This window comes from Saccostrea echinata, unplaced genomic scaffold, assembly GCF_033153115.1.
Source record: "Saccostrea echinata isolate AGI-Se365-2 ecotype Australia unplaced genomic scaffold, CSIRO_AGI_Sech_v1 ptg000002l, whole genome shotgun sequence".
NCBI classification, from domain to species: domain Eukaryota; kingdom Metazoa; phylum Mollusca; class Bivalvia; order Ostreida; family Ostreidae; genus Saccostrea; species Saccostrea echinata.
In genome coordinates this window covers 2,086,806-2,112,067 of record NW_026889751.1, presented here as the reverse complement: position 1 = coordinate 2,112,067, position 25,262 = coordinate 2,086,806, and the positions used below count along the sequence as shown (strand labels likewise).

The following is a 25,262-nucleotide window of genomic DNA, read 5'->3' as shown; positions in this document are numbered from 1 at the left end:
TCATGCATAAAGTTTTCTTCTTATGGATGAATTGCAACAAAAAACATGTAGTGTAATAATGGTATTTTCTGCAAATAGACAAAGGGAAGTACAAGCTAGAAAATGGACTTTTGTTAGAGATTGGGAAAATGAACCAACATCATCTGAAGATGACTTTAGAACTAAGGTAAGGTGTATCAATTCTATCTGTCACTCTCTTCTGAAAAGTATACTCTAATGGCAGTCCTTGAAAACAATAAATGTGCAAGAGGGCAAGAGTTAAAGATACAAAGAATTTTAAAATTTTTATTGGCATCCATCAAAAGAAAAATACAGTAGATGGTAGTTGACAAATCATTGTGAGGCAAATTTCTATATATAATTTTCATTTAAGTAAAGAAAAAGGTACCAAAAAATCCACATACAACCAGTGACCAATAGTGTGGATCTACTGTAAAGGCCATATGTCCTGAGTAGAAATATAAAAGTCATAAGTGAAGGAGTACACTTTGTCAGTTTGCCATGAATGTACAAATATGCAAGCATCATTATGTACATTCAAGTATAAAAGAAAAAAATCGTTTTTGTTTTCTCCCTCCAGATAAGTCCTCGTGCTGAGATTATAACATCACCAAAACCAGAGGTGATCCATCTTCCTGGAGGAAGACAAGTTATCAGGGGAAGCCCAGTACCAGTTCTCATGAACACAAGTAATTTGATTGGAGAATTCTTTAGTTGTTTAACATAAACTTTTAAGTTGCCCATCAGTTTTAATTTGGAGTATATCCATTACTAACTTATTAACTTGCAAGAATGGTGTGCTTGAAACTAAGAAAAGATGCTAGCCCAAACCCTGTTATGAATGTTTTATTATAACATGGTATAAACCTAGTTTATATTTCAGGTTCATCTCAACAGTACCCATCTCCCAGAAAATCTCAGCTCTATCGGGAGCAATTCACAGACAACACAATCCCTAGAGTGGATCTTCATAGTCCAGATGATCTTCTCCGGGATTCACAACACTACAATAGTTCATACCACCATAGCAAGAAAGACAACTCTGGTGAAGAGAGTGGAGAGTCACCTGCAGATGATGAAAGCACACAAAACAATCCAAGCTCTAATAGTGACATTCTGATTGAATCCACCGCTGAGGACTCAAGACTGTCTAGTTCTGTCTTTGCTAATCAGTCAGGCAAAGGTATAGAGAGAGACAAGTTAGTCAATCCAAGGGAACACAGTCAACTTCACCAGATAGAACAAGAGGTTGTTGATTGTCAGAGTACTGCTAATCGAAGTAAAAAACTCTTCATTTCTCCAAACAGAAGAAAAACCAGGAATAATAATGATAATAGTTCAGAAGTTCAAGGTAAATCAGAGCAAAGTAATCAAAAGAGGCTTGTATCAGTTGAGAGACAAAATGTAATAAGTACAGACATTTCGTGTCTACAGAGCAATGAAGTTTTGACAAGAAAAAGTCCTTCTCCAAAAAAGAGAAGGATACAGGACAAAAATTCTGAGACAAATAAAGGCCAAAGTTCAGCAAAGAAACAGTCAATCATGAATCCAGCTAAGAAAAAGAAACATGATGCGGAACAAATATCAGAGACACTAGAACAGTCTGCGATTCAGGTACGTCCAGTGATGATTCTGTTCCGATATTTAGCGGAATTCCGCTAATTTGAATCCAAGAATCTGATATTTATGAGTGTTTCCCGATATTTTGTTACTTTCTATTTTTGCAGCTATCTGTTTCTGTTTTTGTCCGGGTAAAAAAATTCAAATAGTTTAAACCATGTTTTGATCTAGTCTGCATCATCCAGACTTTTGCTTTTATCTCCAAGTAAGGTAAACCCAAACGTAGGGATGATTCAGACTTCCTTACAATGGCGTGGCGGTTCATTTCAACCAGGTCAGGATATAAAAGTTGTTGAATAAACTGTCACACTTCAATTTTCGTCACTCATTTAAACCTATTTTGTGCTTGGTAAAACCCATATTTCATCAGCCCCTCAACCTCCAACCTATTTAAGATATTTTTGCCAATTCACAGAATCACCACTGTATGTCACTCCTTGTTTGATACTGGATGATGAATGATGATAATTTTCTTATATTTATTCTGCATAACTTTATCCTTGTTGTATTGTTTTAACCTTACCTGAGCAAGAAGCTCAGATGAGCTTTTCTGATTGAAGTTTGTGTAGAATCAGAATATGTAATAGTATATTTGTCCATCTGCCAGTTATGTAAAGTTTTTCACACAAGGCCTTACTTTGTCAAAGTGAAATACAGTCATCAGATTCAAGTTGTTAAAACATACCACTAGGAAAGTTTTGACTAGAGCTCACATTGATTAATTTGGTATTGATATCTACTGATTTAAAATGCTTTGATATGGTGTAGCCTTTTAGGAGAACTGATACGCTAACTAAAACTGGATAATCAGCAACATGGTCATACTTGCACCTAGATTAAGTTAATGTTATATTTGCTCTTTTTTGAGATTAAGTAGATTTGTGGTAATAAATGTCAGTATAATAAGTCTGTATTTAGTTTAATGCAGGTAAAACAGCATGATGGACTGCATTTTTTTTTTTTAAAATGCTATACTTAAGTTGATTAAAAATGGACTAGTGAATAAATTACGACATCTCTCCTAGAAAACTCTGTTTAAAAATTGATGTTAAACACATTTGTGTACTTACGCTCTTTTATCAATTTAGATATTGAGACTGGTACATGTATTCTAACAAATAACAGCTGTAGTTTAGGTCAGAGTACTTCAAAGGATTTCTTTACATCTTAGTTACCTGTATATATCAGAGTATTGTATTTCGTGTCCTTTGAGCATCATGTACATCCTGTTTCATGTAGTTAACAGTGGAAACTCCTGTGGTACAATCCAAAGGGAAGCCGGTAAAGCCAAGAGTTATCATAACAGAAGTCACTAAAGCTGACAAAAAGAAGAAAAAGAAAATCAGAGACAAAAGCACAGGTAAAAGATACAACACTGTCTGATATGTTGTTGTTGTTGTTGGGGGGGGGGGGGGGGGAGGGGGGGGGGGGGTCAGCTTGTGAATTTAGATGTAGTCCAAAAATATTTCTATAGTTTGCCCTGCTTTGCACTATAATTCATGGCATTGCAAAGTTGCACTGTAACTATGTCTTGAATGTGTTTTGAATGACTGCACATTTTCTTTCATAGAACTGGTCATGCAAATGTGGACAGGCAGAGATGGAGTTCGTCTTAAGAAAGATGTGGTGGACCTTGATGTCATCATGCACTGTGTTACAGAAACATTAAACAAATGCAAGTAAGAAACTGATATCAAAGTTAGATTTGTGATATGGGTCTTTGATACAAGAACCAAGACATTTTTATTGGATTAAATCTAAGAATAAGTTCCACATGCAGTAAATAGAATAAAATTTTCAAGGAAATGCAAGCCTCAAAATGTCAAGGCTCCGTAAAAGCATCCTTATGTGAATGTGAAAATCCCATGGGCAGAGTTGAGCAAAAAGAAGATTCTCTGTTCAGCAATTCATAGGAAAATCTTAAATACATGATCAAGAAAAAAAACCCATAGAATATGTCTCAACCCCCCCCCCCCCCCCCCCCTTAAAAAAAATATTGCATGATATAAAAGAGACTATGAAAACTCAAGTGGATCATATTTAGCAAGTTTGCTATATACATGGGATTTTGAAAGATCAATTATATTTTGATAAACATAAGAGTAATATAAAGGTTACAAAACTTGTATATTTTTAGAGAACAATTTACAGAGAAACCACAGCAAAGGGCTCTGAGCAAATTCAGTTCTCAAATAAATGCTGACCTTGCATCACAGGTGAGATGTTCATTATTGCTCATGTTTTTCAGTTAATAGGAGCCCATAAATGAAAATTGTATTGGTAGTATATATCTAAGAATCTTTGGGTCCAACAAAAGAACTGTGAGATGTACAACCTCACATTGAGAGGACATGAAAGTCTGGAGACAATGAAGTATTTTGTCTATCATGTTTGAGTATCATGACTTACAACTAAATTTTTTTCCAGATTGAGAGTAAACAAAGCATGAAAAAAATTAATTCAAATGTGAAAAAGGTAAGCATTGTATGCACATGAATACATAAGCAAGGCAGAAAACTACTTAATTTTCTTAGAGGTGGATGACACAAAATAAACCCTGATGTGACTGATTTACAGAATACTATTTAAAGCAATTTCATAAATTTTGTGTGTTTTTTTGTTTTTTGTTTTTTATTTCGACAAGAACTTATTTTCCTCTAACAGTTTAGTTTCTAAAAATCTGAAGATTGCTTCAGTTTTGCAGTACTTCAATTACCCGTAAAGGGGCTGGGACACAGATGTGAAGCTCATATTTATGCCCCGCCATGAATATGGCCGGGGCAAATAGTGTTTGTCATGTCCGTCTTCCGTCCTTCTGTCCTTCCATCACACTTTGCATTTAGCTCTGTTCAAAGCTCAGTTTCAAAGAAACTATCCAAGATATTTTTATCAAACTTCATATGCTGATAGATATTGATGAGAGCTATGCAACTGCATCAACACTTTTTGACCTTGACCTTTCCTTTGACCTTGACCTCACTTTTCTTAAATTAGTGTCAAACTTCATATGCTGATACATACTGATGAGAGCTATTCAACTGCATCAATATTTTTTGACCTTGACCTTTCCTTTGACCACTTTTCTTAAATTAGTGTTTGGCTCAGTTTTAAAGAAACCATTCATATTTTTATCAAACTTCATATGCTAATACATACTGATGTATCCTTTTAAACTGCATCAACAATTTTTTGACCTTGACCTTTCCTTTGACCTTGACCTCACTTTTCTTAGTGTTAAATTTCATATGCTAATACATACTGATGTAAGCTATTCAACTCATCAATATTTTTTCACCTTGACGTTTCTTTTGACCTTGACCTCACTTTTCTCAATTTGTGTTAAAATGTTGCATTACTAATATACCCTCGGCGGGTATATGTCTTATGGACATATTTCTAGTTTCTAAAATTTTCTAAATAATATCATGACTTATATGTTGCTAGAGCATTTCACACCAAAATATATTAAAGGGAGAGACAATTCTTTCATCTGGAATTTTTTAAAACTATGATTTTCGGGACGTGTTTGATTAACACATATCCTTGCACTTTCACAAAGTAAACTTTATCCATGATACTTCAGAAAAGTAAAGATTTTGTTTTGTAGTAATGAAAAATATGAAAACTATAATCCAGAAAGTTCAGAGTAGATATGTGAGAAAGTAAAACCAACTCACCAGTATTGTCAGTCCATGCTCAGTGATGTACATTCAGAGTAAACAAATTGAACACACCCAGTAAAACGTAAACATTAACAATGACAGAGCTCGTGCCCTGTTAACAAACACATGCGTTTGACGTGATGTTATGAAGAATGTTGTTGTCATTGAATTCTTAGAATATCAATGTAAGTTCAAATCATTAAACTGAAGTTATTTTATTAATAAAAATAGATATTTAAAATTTTAAACAATGTCCAGGCCCATTTAAAGGAAATGTCACTGAAAACCTGTACTTATTATTGCTGTACTGAAAATACCTTTGTCTTAAATAAGGTGCTTTTAGTGTTTGTTATAATTAGCAGATTACAACATCAATCAATTTAAGCAGGCACAGGCAACACCTGCATTAACTCCCCAAATTTAAGACTTCCACTTTTGAATTGTGACATGTGCTTGACCCCTTTAAATGGAGTAAAGCCTTCTCTGTTAAATTGAACTAATTTCATGTGGTTCAAATTTATTATGCAATTTGTAAATCTCTTCATTTCAAAAAGTGTTTTTTTTTCTTTGGTCTTTGAATATGGTAGCTACATTTTACTGCCATGTTTCCAATTTCAGTCTTTTGACTATGATAATATAAATGAAGCAATTTTATAAAAGACAAATATTTGTGAAGAATACGTACAACTTAGCTGAATTACTTAATAAAGATTCTAAACATTCAAACATTTGCTCATACTACCTGTATTTGCAATAAAGCTTTATTCAGTCTAAGAAGTGTTGAAAATTGAGGGGTTTTTTATGAGAGAAAAGAAAGTTGAATTTATATTCTCATAGAATACATGTACATGCTTTCCTGACTCAATATGGAACAAAAAAGATTTATTTTTTTTTTACTAAACTTATGTCTATTCCAATCATTGCTAAATTTTTATCATTTATTTCCCTTACAGAGCAGAAAGAATATGCAAGCATTAAGGAAAGAGCTTCAGGATCTTCAAATCAAAAAAGACAAGTAAGAAAATTGAACTATAATATTTCAAAAAGTATGTAAAATAGAAATTAACCAATTCCACTGTCATCACCCTGTTCCATTGTGTTCCTTTGTTCAATGTTTTTTGTAAAATTTTTAAGTTTATAAAGCTGTAATTAAATGGTAAGTTGCTAATCTCTGATAGGATGGTGTCCTGTCCTGTTGGAATCTGTGACTCTCATTTGCTGAGATGTTTAATTATAAAGAAGAAAGGATTCATTCAAAGATTTAAGTCAACTGAAATTAGTCAGGCTTAAGAATAGATGAATAAAAAAAAATGGATGCCAAGATTGATATATTTTTGGACCTATTTTGGTTGTAAATGATGCAGATATCAAATGTTAAGAAAGAAAATAAAGGAGTTGTAATGGTACTATGGTTTTCGAAATTCTACATTTTTGCCATCACCCTTATAATTCTATACAAGTTTTTATTACTTTGTTGGACATTGTTGTGAAACTGAGAATGAAAAATTAAGATCTATATGGCTAAACTTATTCATTTATTTATATAAACATAGCTTTAGTTATTTTCCTGATTTAAAAAAAAAGTTAGTATCATCTGTCTTTAATATTGACATATACACGTGTGTATTGTAAGTTATTACTGCAGTCTGATGAGTGCCTGTCTTTATACCTGGCAACCAAATGTTGTATATAAATTTTTTTCTTCTATCACAGAAAGTATAATAAAGTTTGAAAACAAGATCACTTTATTTGGGTTTGGAAATATTAAAACTCAAACCCATAGAGAAAGAAAAATTAGTAAATGCTTTTCTAAGCACTTAGATAAAAAATGTTCCAAGATAAAAGCAGATTTCATTTGTGGAACATTAAGATTCCGTTTGATAGATCTAAAAAATAAGAGATGAAAAGTCCAGTCCAAATAAAGTTAAACTTAATCTTTAGAAGCAAAATGATAGGTAAATAACCCTTGTGGTAAGAAATTTTTATTAAAGAGTCTATTTTCTAGTCAAATTTCTAGGTTGGGGGAGTTAAATCCACACTTTAGCACTGATATTGTCATAGCCAGTTATTTGCAAAATTTGATTTTAAATGTTAAAGCACTGACAAAATAATCCATATACTTCATACAAATTCTTCTGTGTATTTGCAGTATACTGGAGAAAATCGAGAGAGCTGAGAATGAGTCCAGTGTTTATGACATCAGTAGTTGGATGTTCGGATTTCAGAAATTCATAAAAAATAACAAAACCCAGATGACAAAGCTGACTGCCATTAAGGAAGAGGTGCTGTAATCATTTGATTTGATATATTTTTTCTACCCAAACAAATGTTTATATGATACAGCTTAGTTCAATAACACTGTGTCTGTCTATATCCATCACTTTGTCAGATAATATTTTGTAATAATTCATTATGGTATCCATCACTTTGTCAGATAATATTTTTTTTTCGCAGGACTTGGTCAAAATTGTTTAGGAGGATACAATTTTTATTCCATCTGGTGGGTATATATTTTATTTTTATTACCGGTAGTCTGGATATTCTGAAGCATTTTTGAACTATCCTTAGTACTATAACCAACTTGTTAAATATTCATTCAATTTTTTATGAAGCAAAAAAAAAAAAAAAAAAAAAAAAGAAAAGAAAGGAGGTGGGAGGGGTTAAGATGGCATACTTTTCCCTCTTAATATTGATTCATTTTAAAATTACACTATATATTTTTAGCAGGGAGTAATGGTGTCCAAAACTTTGGTTAATTATTTTCAATTATTTTGAACTTATTTACCACAGAATCCTAAAACTTTAGCTTACCTAATCCACTTACCCACTTGTGGTATGTAGCAAAATTGGGCAAAAGGGCACAAAAAATGTGACTTTCATGTTCCAGGCCACCCTTAAGCTTTAGTAATGGGGCTATAATTTTCAAATTATAGAGCAGTTATTCCTTTTCTAAATTTTGAAAGAAATTGACCCTTAGGTCCAAAGTTCAGGCCTCTGAGTCGTATAACTTGCATACAACATGCACATGTCTTTAAAATTTTGTTTTATATAGTAGGTAAACAGTTAGTATAATTACAATGGACAGTTAATGCTACATGTACCAAAGAACTATATACAGTAAAGGCATATCCAATGCCCCCATAAAAGTGAAATTTTGAAAATCTCTTGAAATGTGGACAATTGAATGTAATTGTATAAAATAAGTTTGAATTAACAAAATGTATGATTGACTGAGGAAAAATATTGACATTTTTATCTCTGTGACATCACAATAGATTTAGATTTCCCGTTATTTAACAAAAAAAGGACAGAGAGGAAAAATGCACAAATTTTGTTCAATTTTGACTTTTAGTTCTAATAGAGCGAAAACTTCCTCAGGAACCATTTTCACATATTTCATTGAAATTATCATTCTACACTTTATATCAAATCAATCATTGTCATAAAATACACTACATGTATTTTCTTTAGAAATCATTGAAATGGCAAATGGTGAATTTGTTGTTTTTGACATCTTATTTAACTAACGACATCAGGGTGGATGAAAATTTTAACTTTGAAGTTTGCATATATCTTCCTGGCTTAGAGCATACTTTAAGATTTCCCTATCAAAGTTTGAATTTGGGGGCAGATTTCCGAATTAAAAGTCCTTTCTGTATAGGTGTGTATATTTCTTCATTCAGCATCCAAAATATCATAGCACACACTTATACACATGTGCCAATTACATGTACTATTATCCTTTTATTTGCAATACTCAGTATATAAAGAATGAGAGTTTATCAATGTAGGTAGAATTTGCGTTTTGCTATATAAAAAAATAATTCAAAATTACAAATGGTTTAATAGAGAAGTGGGTCTTGGATTGATATGTAATTTGTTCTGCCTCCTTGATTGTAAGGTTAACCTATTGATGATATCAAAAGATATTAGGTCATTGATCTATGGGAAGGCCAATCAAATGTACACAAAGCTGAATAGTTTCTTTGTAACCTAGAATTGGTGCCTTGCAAAACAAAAAGATGATTCATTGTGTTAGACTGTGTTTGAATCTTTTAAATATAAATATGCCTTTTTATTGTTTTTATGCTTTGAATGTAACTGTATTTACTTCCTTGATAACATTGATAAACATTTTAATGAATTCTATTTAATTAAAGATTGGGATATGTATTTTGAACAAAGATAAGATTCATGTAACATGCACACAATGGACTGACAGTTCTTATTTAGGTACACTGATGACGCTGCTATTCAAGCAGTGAATAATTGTGTTTTTTAAATCCACCACTGTAAGTTGTTCCTAATTTTGTCTTTATCTGAACTTGTGTCTGAAGATGCTCTTTGTAAAAGCCTTTGGAATTTTTACCTGTATAATTATTGCCTGTGAACTATCATATTCATTGGCAAGAAAAAGTGAAAATGGTAAAAATTTATTACACACATTGCTGGTCCACAGAGAGAAAAGAAGCTCTCAGAAGGAGGAATTCGAGGAATTTCTGGCAGATCTAAAGGGGTTGTTAATGCGACAGCCAGAAGAGAGAATTGTTGATTATCTTTCCAAAGTGAGTAAAGAACAGACAGAAAAAACTACACAGAAGACTACAATTGCCCAGTCAACAAAACCTCAGATAAATCTTGGAACAGTGAAGATCAATGAGGACCTTTTAATGAGAATGGTCGATCATCACGGTCAAAAGACATTTAAAGAAGCAGACACTAAAAACCCCAGGACCAGTAAAATGGCAGAAACCCTCTTAGAAGAAGACACACACGATTATCACCCCAAACCAATATGGCGGAAGACTGTGAAAGGCAACAAAAGAACTTTTCTGAAGGGAGATAACATCTTGTGGATTGATGGCATTATTCCATATAAAATCAATGAAAATGTCGGCAGTAAATGTCAACAGGAAATACAGTCAGCCATTGCAGTTTTCCATAATAAAACCTGTATCAGATGGGAACCTTATTTAGGCAGTGGTCAAGATCATGTGGAGTTTTTTATGGGTGGGATGAGCTCATCATATGTTGGAAATATAGAAGTGAGCAAATACAGTCATTTATATAACTTGACTAGTCAACCAATCAGCATTGAATCTAGCCACTGTTCCCTCCATGTGGTTCTTCATGAAATGGCCCACACAGTGGGAATGACCCACGAACAGAGTCGCAGTGACAGGGATAATTATGTTACTGTCCACTGGGAGCATGTTTTAGGTGGGAAGGATAACCTAAACTTGGTCAAAGAAGAAACTGATAATCATAATATTCCTTATGATTATTCTTCTTTGATGCATTATTCTGTCTTTGCATTTTCAAAGGATGGCAAAAAGACTCTTGAATACAAAAATACAGACTATGAATTTCTGGGTCTTAGAGAAAATTCTCTATCTTTCTATGATATTGAGGACATGACCAAAGCATACAAATGTTCACAGAAATGTCCAGACCTGAAGTGCCTGAATGCAGGATATATGGATCATACTTGCACTTGTAAGTGTCCAGAGTACCTTCGAGGTGAACATTGTGAAGATGTGATAACAAGTGATTGTGGTGGGATAGTAGAGCTATTTGCAGAAAATGATCAAAAGTCCATCTTATCACCTAACTACCCTCAGTCATATTCAGTTGGAGACACCTGTATTTGGTTAGTGAAGGCTCCAACTGGAATGAAAATTGAGATCACCAGCAGTGATTTTGATCTTCCAGATGGTAATTCAAATCAATGTTATCATTGGCTAGAAGTTAGGTCCAATCTGATTGGCCAACCAGGCCCATTATATTGCGGAGATTCGCTTCCAGTGATTGAAACATCTTTAGGGAGTGAATCTCACCTACTCTTGCTTAAGTTTGACTCTTCTTACCAATTCACCAAATCTGGTAAAGGTTTTAACTTGATTGTAACATCCAAACTTAGCCCAATCCAGACGGGTTTAACCCCTTTTTCAAGTATTTCGAACACTTTTTGTGAGTTACATCCTGATTGGTGTTATAATAGGGGATCATGTGTGATCAGCAATGATGAAGTCAGCTGTGTCTGCCCAGATCAGTTTTCTGGAAAATTTTGTGAACATGACGAAAATCTTAATCAAATTGCAAATCAATCTCCAGTTGAGTTAGGAACTTATATTTGCAAACCAGCAATAAAATGCAGTATTAAAAATTTAACGGGTAAATATGCATGGAAAGTTGTTGACAATTTTCTAACGGTCACCCCAAGACAAGGAACAAAAGGAGATGAGGCAGAAATGTTCATCCCATTCAAAATTGCTAATCGTGACATGAATTTGGAATTCACATTTAGGTGTTTCAGTGCTGGTAAATCTGCTGTTACGTTAGAGGTCACACGTTACATAGAGAGTACGTATTACCAGTATGATGAATCTGTATACATAGGACGATGTGATGAGTCGGGGGCTGCGAAAGACGTATCTATTCCTATTTATCCGTTTTTTGATGAGGAATCCACAATTTTCTTCAAAGCAAAGCTGCAAAATGATGGGGATTTCAATATAGCAATTGAACGCATCTCAATTGCTGAAATTCATAATATGAAATAGTGAATATTTACATGTGCATGTAAGCAACTTTGGTTTTTAGAATTCTGTTCAAGATTGTATATGTTTGCATTCTGTTGGTTTTTTTCTAGCCTGAAGTGCAAGATTTTTTAAGACAGATTTTAAAATAACCTTTTTATGGCAACTTTAATAATTTGATGTACACAAATTTCTCAAAAGTTCATAGTTTTTTATTCGATATTTTGCAGATTTGTTAAATTATTTACTTTTTTCAGGATTGAAGGGAAAAAAAGGCATTGAACATACAGCGGTGAAAGTGAAGTTACTGAACACGTTACACAAATCTGAAGTTATCATTATGTTAAAAACAAGACAATGTAATGACTTTGTATTACATGGAATATCATTAAAATGACATAAGCTGAAATTACATGTTAAGATTGACTTTTTAAATCGAAGCAACTTAGAAGATTAATTAAATTGATCATGACTTTGTTTTGTTTTTATTTCTTGGGCTGGTACAAGTTAGCAACACATAGTTTATCCTAAATAATTATCTACATGTTATTTAAAAGATTAGGATGTGCAAACGATCAGCTGGTATTGATATTGTGGGTAGCACTGAACGACACTGCAGTGCTTTTAACCTAGATGCAGTTTAACAAGCAAATTCAAAGAACTGTGGTCCCCCGCTTTTGTGTCTTGGTGCTTGGGATGCATTTATTTATGACGTACTTAGTATTGTAACTGTCTTGTTTGTGTTTCCTGTCTAGTCTGTCCATCATACAAAAAGATATAAATTATTGAATTAATAAAAGTTATGGTAAAGAGTAAAGCTTCCTAAAACTGCATCAAACTTCAAGATGAAGGTCTTGTGGTCAAATACCAAGTTAAAAATAATATTAAAATTTTTTGAAAAGTAGATTAAACTTTAAAAAAAATCAGGGTCAAACACCATAGTATATTTTGGAAAGGTCTTGTCACAAGTAATGTACATGTGAAATCTTTTCCGTTCAAAAGTTATAACCAAAGTTAAAATATTTTGTGACAGACAGACTGACAGACGAATATGAGTTTTAATGTCCGCTCGCTTTTTGGAAAGCGGATGACAATAAGAATGGTTGCGATTGTTGTCAGAGAGAATTGGTTTAACACTGTTAGTAATTCTGGATGATGTTTGTACCAATTTTAGATATACGTGATAGATTTACAATCAGATTAATTGTTTGTAACCCATCAAAGGGTAATCGAAACAATGTAAAGACAGCTGAGATCTTTCGAACCGTTAAGTCGACATTGTTCAGCCAAACTACACAATGATATTTTTAACGGGTTATTGAACAGTCGAAAAGACGTGCGATCTTTACAACTTGTTTGAAAATCTAATCTTTTTGATAAAAAATAATAGAATTAAATAAGGTGGAAGACATTTAATTGCGTTTTAAAATTGTTCCATCTTCCATTCTTTCGTGAACTTAAAACAAATGGAATGTCAGGCAAAGTAAAAAAGGCCCCAGTGCCAGACTACTGGGATATGTGGATATATCCGTCTTGTCTTTAATCTTGCATATATGCCAATTTATCCTCTTCCCCACCTCCTCCGTTCCCGTCATGGAAAAGCAGGGGAATTCTCTAAGACGAGTCGGTACTGCTGAGTAGAGTAAACTCGGTAAGAGCAGATACTGCAGTGTCTACCGACTCCAGTCTCTGTATAACCTTCTTTGTCTGGGCTATTTCTGACATTGTAGGCGGACGTTTCTTCGATTGAGATTGAAATTTACTGAGTAAAGGACCCTCTTCGTCCAAACCTTCGGGCGTTTCCTCTGAGTCTATTGAGTCAAAGTTTGATGAGGGTTTTTCTTGTTTGGCAAAAGTAGGAGGCAAGTTTGATATAGATTTCGGTAATATTTCATCCGTTGACTTCCCAATGGTAGTCTTTGGAAGAACGGATATATCACTTTTAACCTTTTCGAACCTAGTAAAACGTTTGAGTTGCGTTTTTTCTCCGTAATGACTAAGAAGTCCCTGTTCAAACATAAATATAAGAAAAGCTATTCCCACGCTTACACTTCCAACTATTGTCAGCTCTGACTTCTTTTCTCTGAACCAGTCTCCCAGATCTAGAAATTCCAAGTGACAAGCCAACAACAGAAAACTACCCGCGCAGAGAAGCAGTGTCATTGGAATTAAGAGAGTGCGTATTTTCCAAAATTGTCGTGCTCGATGCTGTCTTTCCTTTCTCCACTTTCGACGGCGTTTGATGTATTCTTCCTGTTTGAATTTGTCCACTTCTGCGAACCATATACTAAATTGTTTGATCCGTTCTTTTTCTTTTGCTACTTTAAGATTTTTCTGGATAAAACAGCTGCAAAGCCTATCTTCTTTAGTTCGTGACCTGTATTAAAATTGAACATAATGATGAGTAGTCGAATTTCAGAACCGTGTTAATTAAGCAGTGCTTTGACAGATATATACGAACCTGTTTGGAAAGTGGTCCACCTCTTCATATTGAAAAGAAAGATTAGAGCTGTGTAGTGGACTTCTGATAACATTAAGCATGCTGCTTGATCCGTACTGGTCTACCACTTGTTAACCACCCTTCACTGTCCACATCATGCATTTGATTTATTTTGTTGTGTCCTTCCTTGCTCTGTTTCCCTCCAAAAGCACTTTACATATAGAGATACAAGGATAGATTTCGTAAAGGAATCAGATATCACAACACTGTGACGTTAGATTAATGTTTAATAAGCTTTGCAGGACGGAGTCCAATCGTGATAAAAGTTTGACAGTTTGCATGCGGTTTTTCATAGTATATCTTGACAGACGGTTTGTCTCCTTATATGCCCTTGTAGATTTTTTTCTGAAATATTTTTATCCTATTGATTCTTATTTCTTATTTTGAGGACATTTTTAAAAATTCTTAACTCGTGTGTCAAATTTTACGCTGCATTGCTAACGGCGCCATAGATAGTTATGAACAAGTAACTTAATACAGAACTGGTGTCTCATTGCATATTTTTTTTGTGAAATTTAAATAGAACGTTTAATATTATCACAATCGTTAAGCACCTGATCGATCTATTTCTCTGAAGGTATTTTCCAATTTTCTGTAAAGTTTATTTCAGACATTGACTCTCTACACATTAAACCGATCCATTTCCCCCTTGATTTTGTAACTTAACAGAAACCCCGAAGTTCTTGTTCACTAGTCCCAAATACGTTGATATCCGAATTATTTTCTGGACTATGAATTAGGATTTTTATTTCCGCACATGATTGAATGTTTGAACTATCACCTGAGTTTTTATTGTGTAGAATTGATTGGGATGAGTAGACAAGTACTTCCTTTGATTTTTTACTCTCTGCTGGTTCTTTTTCACCACTTTTCATTGGGATTTTTGGTCTCTGTATTAATTTGTCCGTGTCCGGAGAACCTGTTTGGAGATCGGTTCCTATATTAGAAACACCACATTCACTTTGAACGTTTTCTTGGCTTAAAGGGATATGTTCTTGGTCCTTGTTAGAAGTGTCTTTTCTTACATTTACACCACTTTGAAATGTTCTAAAAACCCGCAGTTTATTCATTGCTCGTAGAGTTGCTTTATTTGTTTTGGAAGTGGTGTTATTATGATGCCGAGAGGACGGAATAAATTCTTGAAACAAAAAATTTGAATTTCCGGTTTGCTTTACATGAAGCTGACTTTTATATTTCGCTAAGGTTCTGTCCCTGTTCTTCATTACAGACTTTTGTGCTGTTATGACACCTTCAAGCAAACGGAATGATACACTTTCAGGTCTGTAGGGCAAAGCAGTGGATGTTGGTGATTTAACACATTTAGCCGATATGATTGGTGGTTTTTCTTTTTGCTGTCCTTGGTTTTCTATCATCAGCTGCATGTCTTTGATTTCATGAACACGGACCTCCTCAGAAAATGACACCTGCGAATTGCTTGAAGAAAGTTTCCGATTAGAGTGTTTTTCATTTGTAGAGAGTAAAGTGAAAGATTGCTCAAATTCTTCTAAATCTTCTATTGAATGGCACATATTGTCTGATGAGTTAATAGATGAATGTAAAGAAGCTGATGTATTTTTCTTAGAATCTGATTTTATTGACTTTCTTATAGCGACAAGTCGTGTGACTTTTTCCCTCCGGTTTGTGACTAAGGCGATAGAAACCAAAAGTAATCCAACTCCTACAATCAAAAGCACAGGTCCCAGGATATAGAATATTTCCCGATGTTTCCAGAGAAAGGTTTTCTCACTGAGGCCTCGCACATTGCTCCCGATGGAAAACACAAATCCAACTACTAGACACCCTAAAGTTGGGAGATACAGTTTATTGTAGAGCTGTAAACGCCTGTCCATGTTTATCTCCTGTTTTCTACGTCTTTTGCTATCGCGTCTTTTGGAGAACTCTTTATCCTGAACAGTTGTAAACATATCATTTTCCTCGTTAAACTTGTCCACAGCTTTGCGGAGGCTCTTGCTCTTCTTACCTTTTTTCTCCATTGTAACTGAACTAGCGTCTCCTACAACGAAAGGCGAATTATAAAATCTGTAGATAAAGTGATCTCATCGTGCACCCACGGTGCACGCGTTTTTACATGTGGGATAAAACTAATCCTTGAATTGCAGTTACTGTCGTCAAATCTTCACTGGCATTGTTTAATCATACAATTACTGTTGAAGTCATAATGTGATTCTAATACCTTAAGAAGATTTTCGGGACAGACTTCGAAAATTAAAAAACTTAAAAATGCATGTTTGCTTCGGAAACAGTGACGTTCACTTAAATTTAACCATTGCATACTGAAGAGAGCTATTGCTGCATTTTGTAAAGATTGGTTGCTGCAGTATTAATTATATTATCATTTTTTATGTGCACATTAGGCCGAACAAATAATTAGGTTCTTTAAAGCATTGAAAAATAAACAAACTTGCTATGACATTAAATTAATTTTCACCACTACTTTGTATATACTTATGTTTACTTCCATTTGTCCAAAAGCAAGTTGAAAGATGAAAAGTCAACATTGTGGAGTTGACGGCCAAATAAATGCTCACATATATTTTTTGCACCACTCAATTATTCATTTCTTACAAGAAAAAAATTCAATCGAAGCTTTTTTGTTATTATTGTCACGTACCTGCCATTACTTTTGCGACAGTCACCTTAGAACGTTAATTATAGGGTGAAAGTAATCGTATGGGCAATATAGGTTATTTATAGATTTACGGAGAATGCATTACAGTGTATAGCTTGAAGCTTTGTGCGTCTACATATGAATTTTGATAATTCTTTAATACGAAAAGCTTTTTCAACACGTTTAAGGCAGAATTGCGAGCTGTGTTATTGTTAAAGCCCCCGAAATCTGACGAGACTGAAATAGGGAAAGAAAATCTGATCAAAAATTTATATCAAGTCTAAATTCAAAGTACTAATTGGGATTAAGGTTCTCTTTGTTTTTGGAGGAAAAATATAAAATATTTGAACTCGAGGGGCTAAGTGTCACGTTATGTAATTGTAAATCGAATTTTGAACTGAAGTATAATCCGTAGATTTAGTGACGTCAAGAGAAGGACATCCACTTTAAAACTTAAAAATGATTAATGCATTATCCTTTATAAAATCCAGTGTTTAAAAATGCTTATGACTAATGTTCGACCATTTATATCAAAGGCCAAGAGAAGAAGAAAATTTAGACTTTTAACTAGATTTATAATTCTGTTTGATTACAATTAATCTGAACAATAGACTTGTTGATTGACAAACGTTTAAATAATTGGAAAAAAAAATAAAGAACAAAAAACGAAGTTTGCCATAACTGACGTATATGTTCAGGTTAGCAATGAAAAAGAGGAGTCCTATGGACAGTAACACTCACAAGAACCCGCCTCCTTCACAATCCCACATCGAAACAAAAAGTCTCATGAATTACGGGTTTAAAGAATTTTCTACAGGTGAAGAATGTTTATTTCTAAATATAGAGTCTTGTTAGACATGGTTTATAAAAAAGATTATAAATGAAATAAATATTGTTAGAGCTACCACGGAACGATGCTTAAGATACAGCTACTAAATTAAATTAAATGATGCATTATATGACTGCCGAGGTACACTTTTGAGTAAATTTGGCACACATAAGTCCAGCCATAGAACAATACAAAAATCTCTGCGCGGTTCGTGCGTGATAGCCAAAAGAGATTGAAAATGTCTTAAAATAGATTATCTCTTATCCCCTTCATTAATTTAAAATATGATACATTTATAAGTGAACTTTTTCACTGTAATTTTGTTAAAATAATGTGTGAATAATACTTAAATTGCTATCTGTTAACAAGAGTTAAATGTGGTAAGATCATAAAAATCAGCAATACAAGGGTAAGAATTCTGGTGCTGCAAGAATTTTTTTGGGAGGGGGGGGGTCAAAAAGAAGTGTTTTCCCAGTACTCTAATTGCAACATTTTTTGGTGAACAAAAGTCTCAGAAATGTAGCCCTTGTTATTCAACAAACTCAAATCATATATACCTGTTTAAGATTTTGCTCCTTTTAACATGGAGTTTAAATATCTTGAAATTACTGAAAATGAATAGGGTGTGATAACCCGATATCACGATATCAAAGACTTTCATATTCTGTGGCGAGCTGGGTAGGGTTGCCGCAAAAATACTCGTATTTTCCAGGACGGTGGGAAATACTGGGAATTACTGATATTTCTCGGAAAATACTGGAAAATAAGAAATAGCCACAAATTTCACAATTTTAATCATATTTGTTTGGGTATAGACATGTAGTACACCTTATTGGCTAAGATATCTACCTGCTATCACTGTCCCTTTTAAAATTTCTGGTTTTAAATTGGAATATACCAGTGAACCAGATACCATATGAACAAATATTCAGATACCAGTCATGAGTACATTTGTTTCATGCTTGAGTCTGCAAGATTTGCATACAGGCTGTAATAGTACATACATATGTTTCGTATTTCAATTTAAATATCTTTCTATATCTATCCTGTTTTTAACATAAACCATATATCAAATAAACCTATAGACCTCCTTTAAAAAATCAAATGATGACGAAATTGCACGACAAATGAAAGTAACAACTTCGATCAAAAATAATTCTATCTAATGATGTTTATTTTAAAAAAAATAGATAAATAAAAAGAGGGAGGGAGGGAGAGAGAGAGAAATGTATAAAAACTAGAAAATATTAAACTGAAAAAAAAATCCTGACACTGGTATTTTTAGGTCACCTGAGTCCCTCAGGTGACCTATTGCTATCCGTTTTTGTCTGGCGTCGTGCGATGTGAGTTAACATTTGAACATTTTCAGCTTCTTCTCTGAAACCGCTGAAGCATTTTAATTAATTGCAGTTCATGCACATGTATGTTCTGAGGAATACTTAGACATTCAAACGTTACTTAAAGTGGTAAAGGGGGTGGATGGGGGTGTCTGGCCATCCATTTCGACCAGAAGTAAACATTGCTTCAAACCTTGTAAATGTACCATAATTTGACCACATTCCATGTCCTTGGGATAAATAAACAATAAATGCGCAAAACTGCAAGCATTTTTTTACGTTAAATGTATCCAATTATGCAGAAAATTCGTTTAATGTGCTTTCTAGAACTGCGCAGCTACACACTTCAAAAGAAACTTAAAATCCAAACAAATTGTAAAGTGTGCATTTAAAATGTTCTCACTACAGCAGTTTGATGAAAAAGTCTAAATTTGGCTCTGAATGGCTCTTAATGTTTGTTTGTTGTTTAACGTCCTCTCGAGAATTTTTCGCTTATATGGAGACTTCACCATTTACCGGTGGAGAGCTGCAAATTTTGACCTATACTCGGCACGTAGGGCCATTAAGCAGTAAGGGATCTTTTTCGTGCCAGCACCTACTGCGACACGGGACCGCGGTTTATACGGTCTCATCCGAAGGACCGGTCTCTACGTCCCACAGTGGGATTCGAACTCGCAACGTAAGGATCAACTCCCTACTTCGCGACTCTAGAGTAAACTCTCTAACCACCGCGGGACTCTTACTGATTTCATACCTATTGAAAATGAAGAATGTGAAGGGATAAAAAAAAATGTAAATATGACAAAATATATGTTTTGAAAACAGCTGATTCCAATTTTAATTCTATTTTAGATTAAGAAATAAATTCAATATACATGTAGATGAGTATTATTTCTTTGCTTATTATTCGTTCATTTAAGAACATCGTGTGCCTCAAAAGAAAGAAGTTAGTCTTACTTTAAAATGAAAAAAAATATGTGCTAAAAATAGATCAGATAGGAACTACTTTCATTTTCATGGTCTTTTACACTTATTTTGAAAACAGCGATGCATCATTTTACAGAGCAAAATTTAGATATTTTCTCCACAAAATGGTTGTAGTGAGAAAAAGTAATTTTTACTGTGTAATTCAATAAATCTGCATGATTGGTTTGCTTGCTATCACGTGTAAAAATATATTTTACGATATTGACTTGAGTTACTAAAATTAACTTAGGGAAAATCCAAAGATGTGTTTAAAATGGGAAAAGTCTTTAAAACTTGCAAATTCCTAAATAATGAATTTGTTGATATCTCTTTTCCAAAGAAAATAATATAACAAATATATCCCTTTTATGAGGTCGATCCATAGATATATCGACTTCACAGAAAAGCATATCGACTGAGCTTATTTATAAACGTGATAAAAACAGCCTTGGGGTTTAACGGGTCTCAAGAAAATTAACAGTATTTACACTTTTACCGAATACCCGGGTACTCGATCGGAAAAACGTCCGAGTAACCCATTATCAAAAATTGACCGACTTGACATCCCTTATATATATATATATATATATATATATATATATATATATATATATATATATATATATATATATATATATATATATATATATATATATATATATGAAATGTGGTCAAATTATGGTACATTTAAGTCTTTTGAAACAATGATTACTTTTTGTTCTAAATGCGCCTAAGATGACCGGACATTCCACCGTGCTTCGCACGATTATTGCAGTTGGCGGAAAAAATACCCCAAGCGCCTTTCTTTCTACCAGTATGACACCCACCTAAGCCAATAAAAATGCCACACATGATTATATTTCTCTGCTTTGTCATTTCGGGATCTAGTAAGTTTTTTTTCCATTTTTAAAAAACAAGCAGTTTTTATGCACTCATTATCTCCTATTAGAGAGGCATTCCAGGACATTTTTACAAATCACAGTACGTATGTGACTTCAGGAATGAAAGACAAGGTGGGTTCAGTAAACTATTCACCCTTGTACTGACGTACATACTGAAAAGTCGACGTCATGCATTGTCCGACATTAATTAACGTGATCTCTGGGTGCTTTATTGATTTAATACCTGTTTAAATGTGATACGTTTTCGTAGCAATTCCATATACAACAGAACCTCACTTTTACCTTGAAAACCCCATTTACATCATCTGTTCACTTTGTCTTCATTACGAAATACAGAGTGGGTACAATTTATATCTAGTTTATGCATTCTGAAACCAAAAAAAAAAAACAAAAACAAAAACAAAACAAAACAACAACCTTATAACTATTGTGCAAACAAGTCAGTGAATACATTGTAACAACTACTTATTATTATTTATTTTATTCAGAGGATTTGATCTTTATGCCAATTAACACACACTGTAGGGTGTAAATCAGAAATAGTTTGTGTGATCTGTGTTACTGCAATATTTTTAATTCAGTAAAATATTCAAGAGAGGAGGTTGTATCAATTTAAAAGGGATTCAGGCTGTTTACTAGTATTTTGTATTTTTATTAAGTTAGGTAATCTACTGTTGTTCTCGTTATTATTATACACAGAACATTGGTTTATTTTGCTGAAATTTGTAACACAGTAACTTACAGGTAGACAGTGTGTGAGGGTGTGTGTGTGTGTCACAATTCAGCATAGTGATACTCAAGTGCTCTTCACTATGGCAATAAGCATGTGTCGTTCACTTTTATTTCAAGATAGAGTTTATCTTAAGAAATTGATGGAACCAATGAGCTGTGGTACCGTTTTGTCAAGATGTCCGTGTTTGCTCTGCTTCTGATATGTATTTAAGGAGGCTGGGGGGTTGTGACCATTTTTAGACTATATTGATCTCCTTTAGAAGAAGAGCTCCATATGAAGATATAGAAAATGATCAAATTTTAAAACTAAAATTTTTGAAATTTTTCTTTGCCAAATGATAGTTGACAGCTTAAGATATCATATCTAAAAAATTAAGTTAAATCTGGTGGTTAATTTGTTGACCCCCCAGCCTCCTTAAATGGACTTTTGAGCTTGAATACTGTTCGTTTTCTTCAAATATTTCATCTGAAAGATCCTGATACAGGTAGTGCACATGTGAAATATGAAAGTCCTTTCTTCTCTCATTCAAAATTTATTACAAATGTTATATTTTATCAAAGTATTCAAATCGCAAGGTCAAGGGTCAAAATTATAAGACATTCGGAAAGGCTTTGTCACAGGTAATACACATGTGAAAAATGAAAGCCGAAGTTATAACCAACATTTAAATTTCTAAAAAGTAGGTAAAACTTCACGGTCAAGGTCACGTGTTTAAAAAATCATATATTTGGAAAGGCCTTGTTACAGGTAATACACATGTGAAATATGAAAACCCTATCTTTGTTAATTCAATAGTTATTACCAAGGTTAAAGATAGATATGGTGTATCTGAGCTTGAAAAATAGTAATACGAGATTGAGTGTAAATTATACATATTTTATTTACGTTCAAATTAAAATTTTCACCGATTTTGAGCTTGAATAACTTCAAGTTGCTATAGTTAAATTGACTTTAAATTGGTCTGTTATTTAAATGTGGAGTCGGTAAATAAATCGGTTATTGTTTTAAATTTATTTTTGAAACGCGATTGATTTAAATTGTGTAATTTACAGAAAAGTCCTATCTTTATATAAAGTAATAAAACAAATAGAAAGATCTTTTCAATTTTATCAAAAAAATTATTAAAAAAAAAAAAAAAAAAAAAAAAAAACACGCCATATATGACTTTAAAGATATTGTGACAGTATATTCAAGAAGTGGTGTGAATCAGATGTGGGTACTTAAAAACTTCAAGGAACTTATAAAGAAATTGAAATCACAAAATTTTAACAAAATCAAAACTTAAAAACTTTTCTACAATTTATACAACCATTCCCCACGATAAATTAAAGCATAGAAGTCAAGGCTTTTTGACATCATAGACAACTGCTTTTTCAATAAAAATGGAACTCGTAAACATACTTACCTTGTCATTGGTCATTTGCAAAATTTATAGTTTGTTAAAAAACATTCATCCTCACAACGTCAGGGGTCCTGAGTCAACACGTTGCCGTTGGACCCCTGAAAAATTAAATTCGTTATCTTCGGGCTTGCTTCTCTCATTGAGAAACACCAATCAAATTGAAATAGACAGATAATGTAAAACAGAAAGGAATCAGTTGACACCTAAAATGCACGTGTTACACATTGTTTGTCACCGAAAGGCTTAATGTGATTGGTTGAGAGATTAGAAAAGCAATCAAAATTTGCAATTTTCGGGATAAGCTACTGCAGTCAGACCACAAGACATCGAATTAAATTTGCCAGGGGTCCAACGGCAACGTGTTGACTCAGGACCCCTGACGTTGTGAGGATGAAAAACATTCTGATTGAACACACAAGTACTCTGAAGTTGATATTAAAAACTATGCTCGAGTTTCTGATTGACAGTATCTATTTACTTTTTTGGTGATCAGGTCTTTCAACAATCTGTTGGAATTTCCATGGGTACCAATTGCACCCCTTATTAGCAGACATATTTTTGTATTCATTTGAAGCAGAATTTATTCAAAAACTTCTACATGAGAAGAAGAAAACACTTGCTGTGGCCTTCAACTCGACATTTAGATGTATCGATGACGTATTATCAATTAACAATAGTTACTTCCATTCATATGTCCATTCGATATATACCATATATCATTAATCCATTCATATGTCGATTCGATATATCCCAGAGAACTTGAAATAAAAGATACCACAGAGTCTAACACATCTGTTTCATATTTGGATATTTTACTGTAGAAAGACTTATGGTAACCTAACAACAAACCTTTATGATAAACGTGATGACTCCAATTTTTTATTCGTCAACTTCCCTTACTTATGTACATGTAGCAATATACCTTTATCACCTGCATATGGGATTTTTGTCTCCCAGTTAATTCGATACGGAAGAGATGCTCTACGTATAAACAATTTCTAAAACGAGACAAGCTATTGACAAACAAGTTGATGAAACAAGAATATCAACAGTCTCGTTTGAAGTCATCACTTCGCAAGTTTTATGGTCGATACAATGACCTTGTCAGCAAATACCATGAAATACAATCTATCATTAAGTCAAATGCTGACTGACGTTTTTTATAATAATTGTTAGGCCTTTATTTACAGACTGAATTGTCGACGGGTTTTTCCGTTTTTCCCGATCATAACAAAGAGCACACGGCGGGTGTGACCGGTCGGCAGGGAATGCTCACTCCTCCATGTCACCTGATTCCCCCTCTGATGTTTTTGGAGTTCCGTGTTTGCTCTGTCCCCGATTTGTATTGTTTAAATGGATTCTGAGCTTGAAAACTGTCCGTTATCTTTATTTTTCATTCTAAATTGGACTAAAAATAGATCGAGAGCTTCCAAATTGATACAATTAATTTTGACGAGTTATGTTCAACTCACCCGAACAGGTGAACAATAACATTTTTTGAACATAACATTATAGTGATGGGGATGTCCATCCTTAGGTCCGTTGCTCTTGGGGGATGGTTCCCATCTCTTAACCGCTATTCCTCCTATAAAACTGAATAAAATTTAATAAGACTTTCATAAAATCTTCATTACAAAGTGCCATTGTGCACCTCCTATTTTACTTTCCGATTCGACAAATATTTGACCTTTTCCATAACAAAATCTTTACACTGCCATTCTTTCTCTAACACTGGGGTAAACTCCTCGTATATCACTGAATAGAATTTAACGAGACTTTTACAGAATCCTTTTTACACAGTGCCATTGTGCACTCCCTATTTTACATTTCGATCGGACATATATTTGAGGTTTCCCATAGCAAAACAAGGACACTGCAATTCTATTTATAATATAAGGGGCACCCATCACTTATCAGCAACTCCTCCTATACTACTGAATTAAAATGAATGAGAGTTTACATTATCTTTATTATAGTGTCATTGTGCACTTTTATTTTACGTTTCGATATGAGAGATACTTAGGGTTTCCCATAGCAAAACATGGACACTGTCATTCTTTCTACAAGCTTATCTTTTAAAAAGATTGGTGAGCTAGCGCTGTAGCATAATAAAATACAGAAGAAGATATCTAAACCATTTGTT

At 33.6% G+C, this 25,262-nt stretch overlaps 3 protein-coding genes across 3 annotated transcripts in view; 2 read left to right on the top strand and 1 right to left on the bottom strand.

Moving 5' to 3' along the window:
- LOC133203504 (mucin-17-like) overlaps positions 1 to 12,256 on the top strand; it is a 28,465-nt gene extending 16,209 nt beyond the window's left edge. The window contains exons 4-13 of the mRNA XM_061339282.1: positions 581 to 689; positions 884 to 1,614; positions 2,860 to 2,980; positions 3,191 to 3,299; positions 3,758 to 3,836; positions 4,048 to 4,095; positions 6,236 to 6,297; positions 7,432 to 7,564; positions 7,737 to 7,782; positions 12,079 to 12,256. Of these exons, the coding sequence (XP_061195266.1) occupies positions 581 to 689; positions 884 to 1,614; positions 2,860 to 2,980; positions 3,191 to 3,299; positions 3,758 to 3,836; positions 4,048 to 4,095; positions 6,236 to 6,297; positions 7,432 to 7,564; positions 7,737 to 7,757 (1,413 nt within the window). The 3' untranslated portion in view covers positions 7,758 to 7,782; positions 12,079 to 12,256. The remainder of the gene's footprint in view (positions 1 to 580; positions 690 to 883; positions 1,615 to 2,859; positions 2,981 to 3,190; positions 3,300 to 3,757; positions 3,837 to 4,047; positions 4,096 to 6,235; positions 6,298 to 7,431; positions 7,565 to 7,736; positions 7,783 to 12,078) is intronic.
- Positions 9,620 to 11,863, top strand: LOC133204896 (blastula protease 10-like). Its single transcript, XM_061340642.1, has one exon. It carries the CDS (start codon positions 9,620 to 9,622, stop codon positions 11,843 to 11,845), a length of 2,226 nt encoding a protein of 741 aa, XP_061196626.1. The 3' UTR covers positions 11,846 to 11,863.
- A 1,044-nt stretch (positions 12,257 to 13,300) lies between the features above and the next one.
- Positions 13,301 to 14,375, bottom strand: LOC133203494 (uncharacterized). Its single transcript, XM_061339272.1, has 2 exons — positions 14,283 to 14,375; positions 13,301 to 14,198 (listed from the first exon to the last, which is right to left on the bottom strand). The coding sequence occupies exons 1-2, from the start codon at positions 14,360 to 14,362 to the stop codon at positions 13,436 to 13,438; spliced, it is 843 nt and encodes a 280-aa protein (XP_061195256.1). The 5' UTR covers positions 14,363 to 14,375; the 3' UTR covers positions 13,301 to 13,435.
- Between the last annotated feature and the right edge of the window lie 10,887 nt (positions 14,376 to 25,262).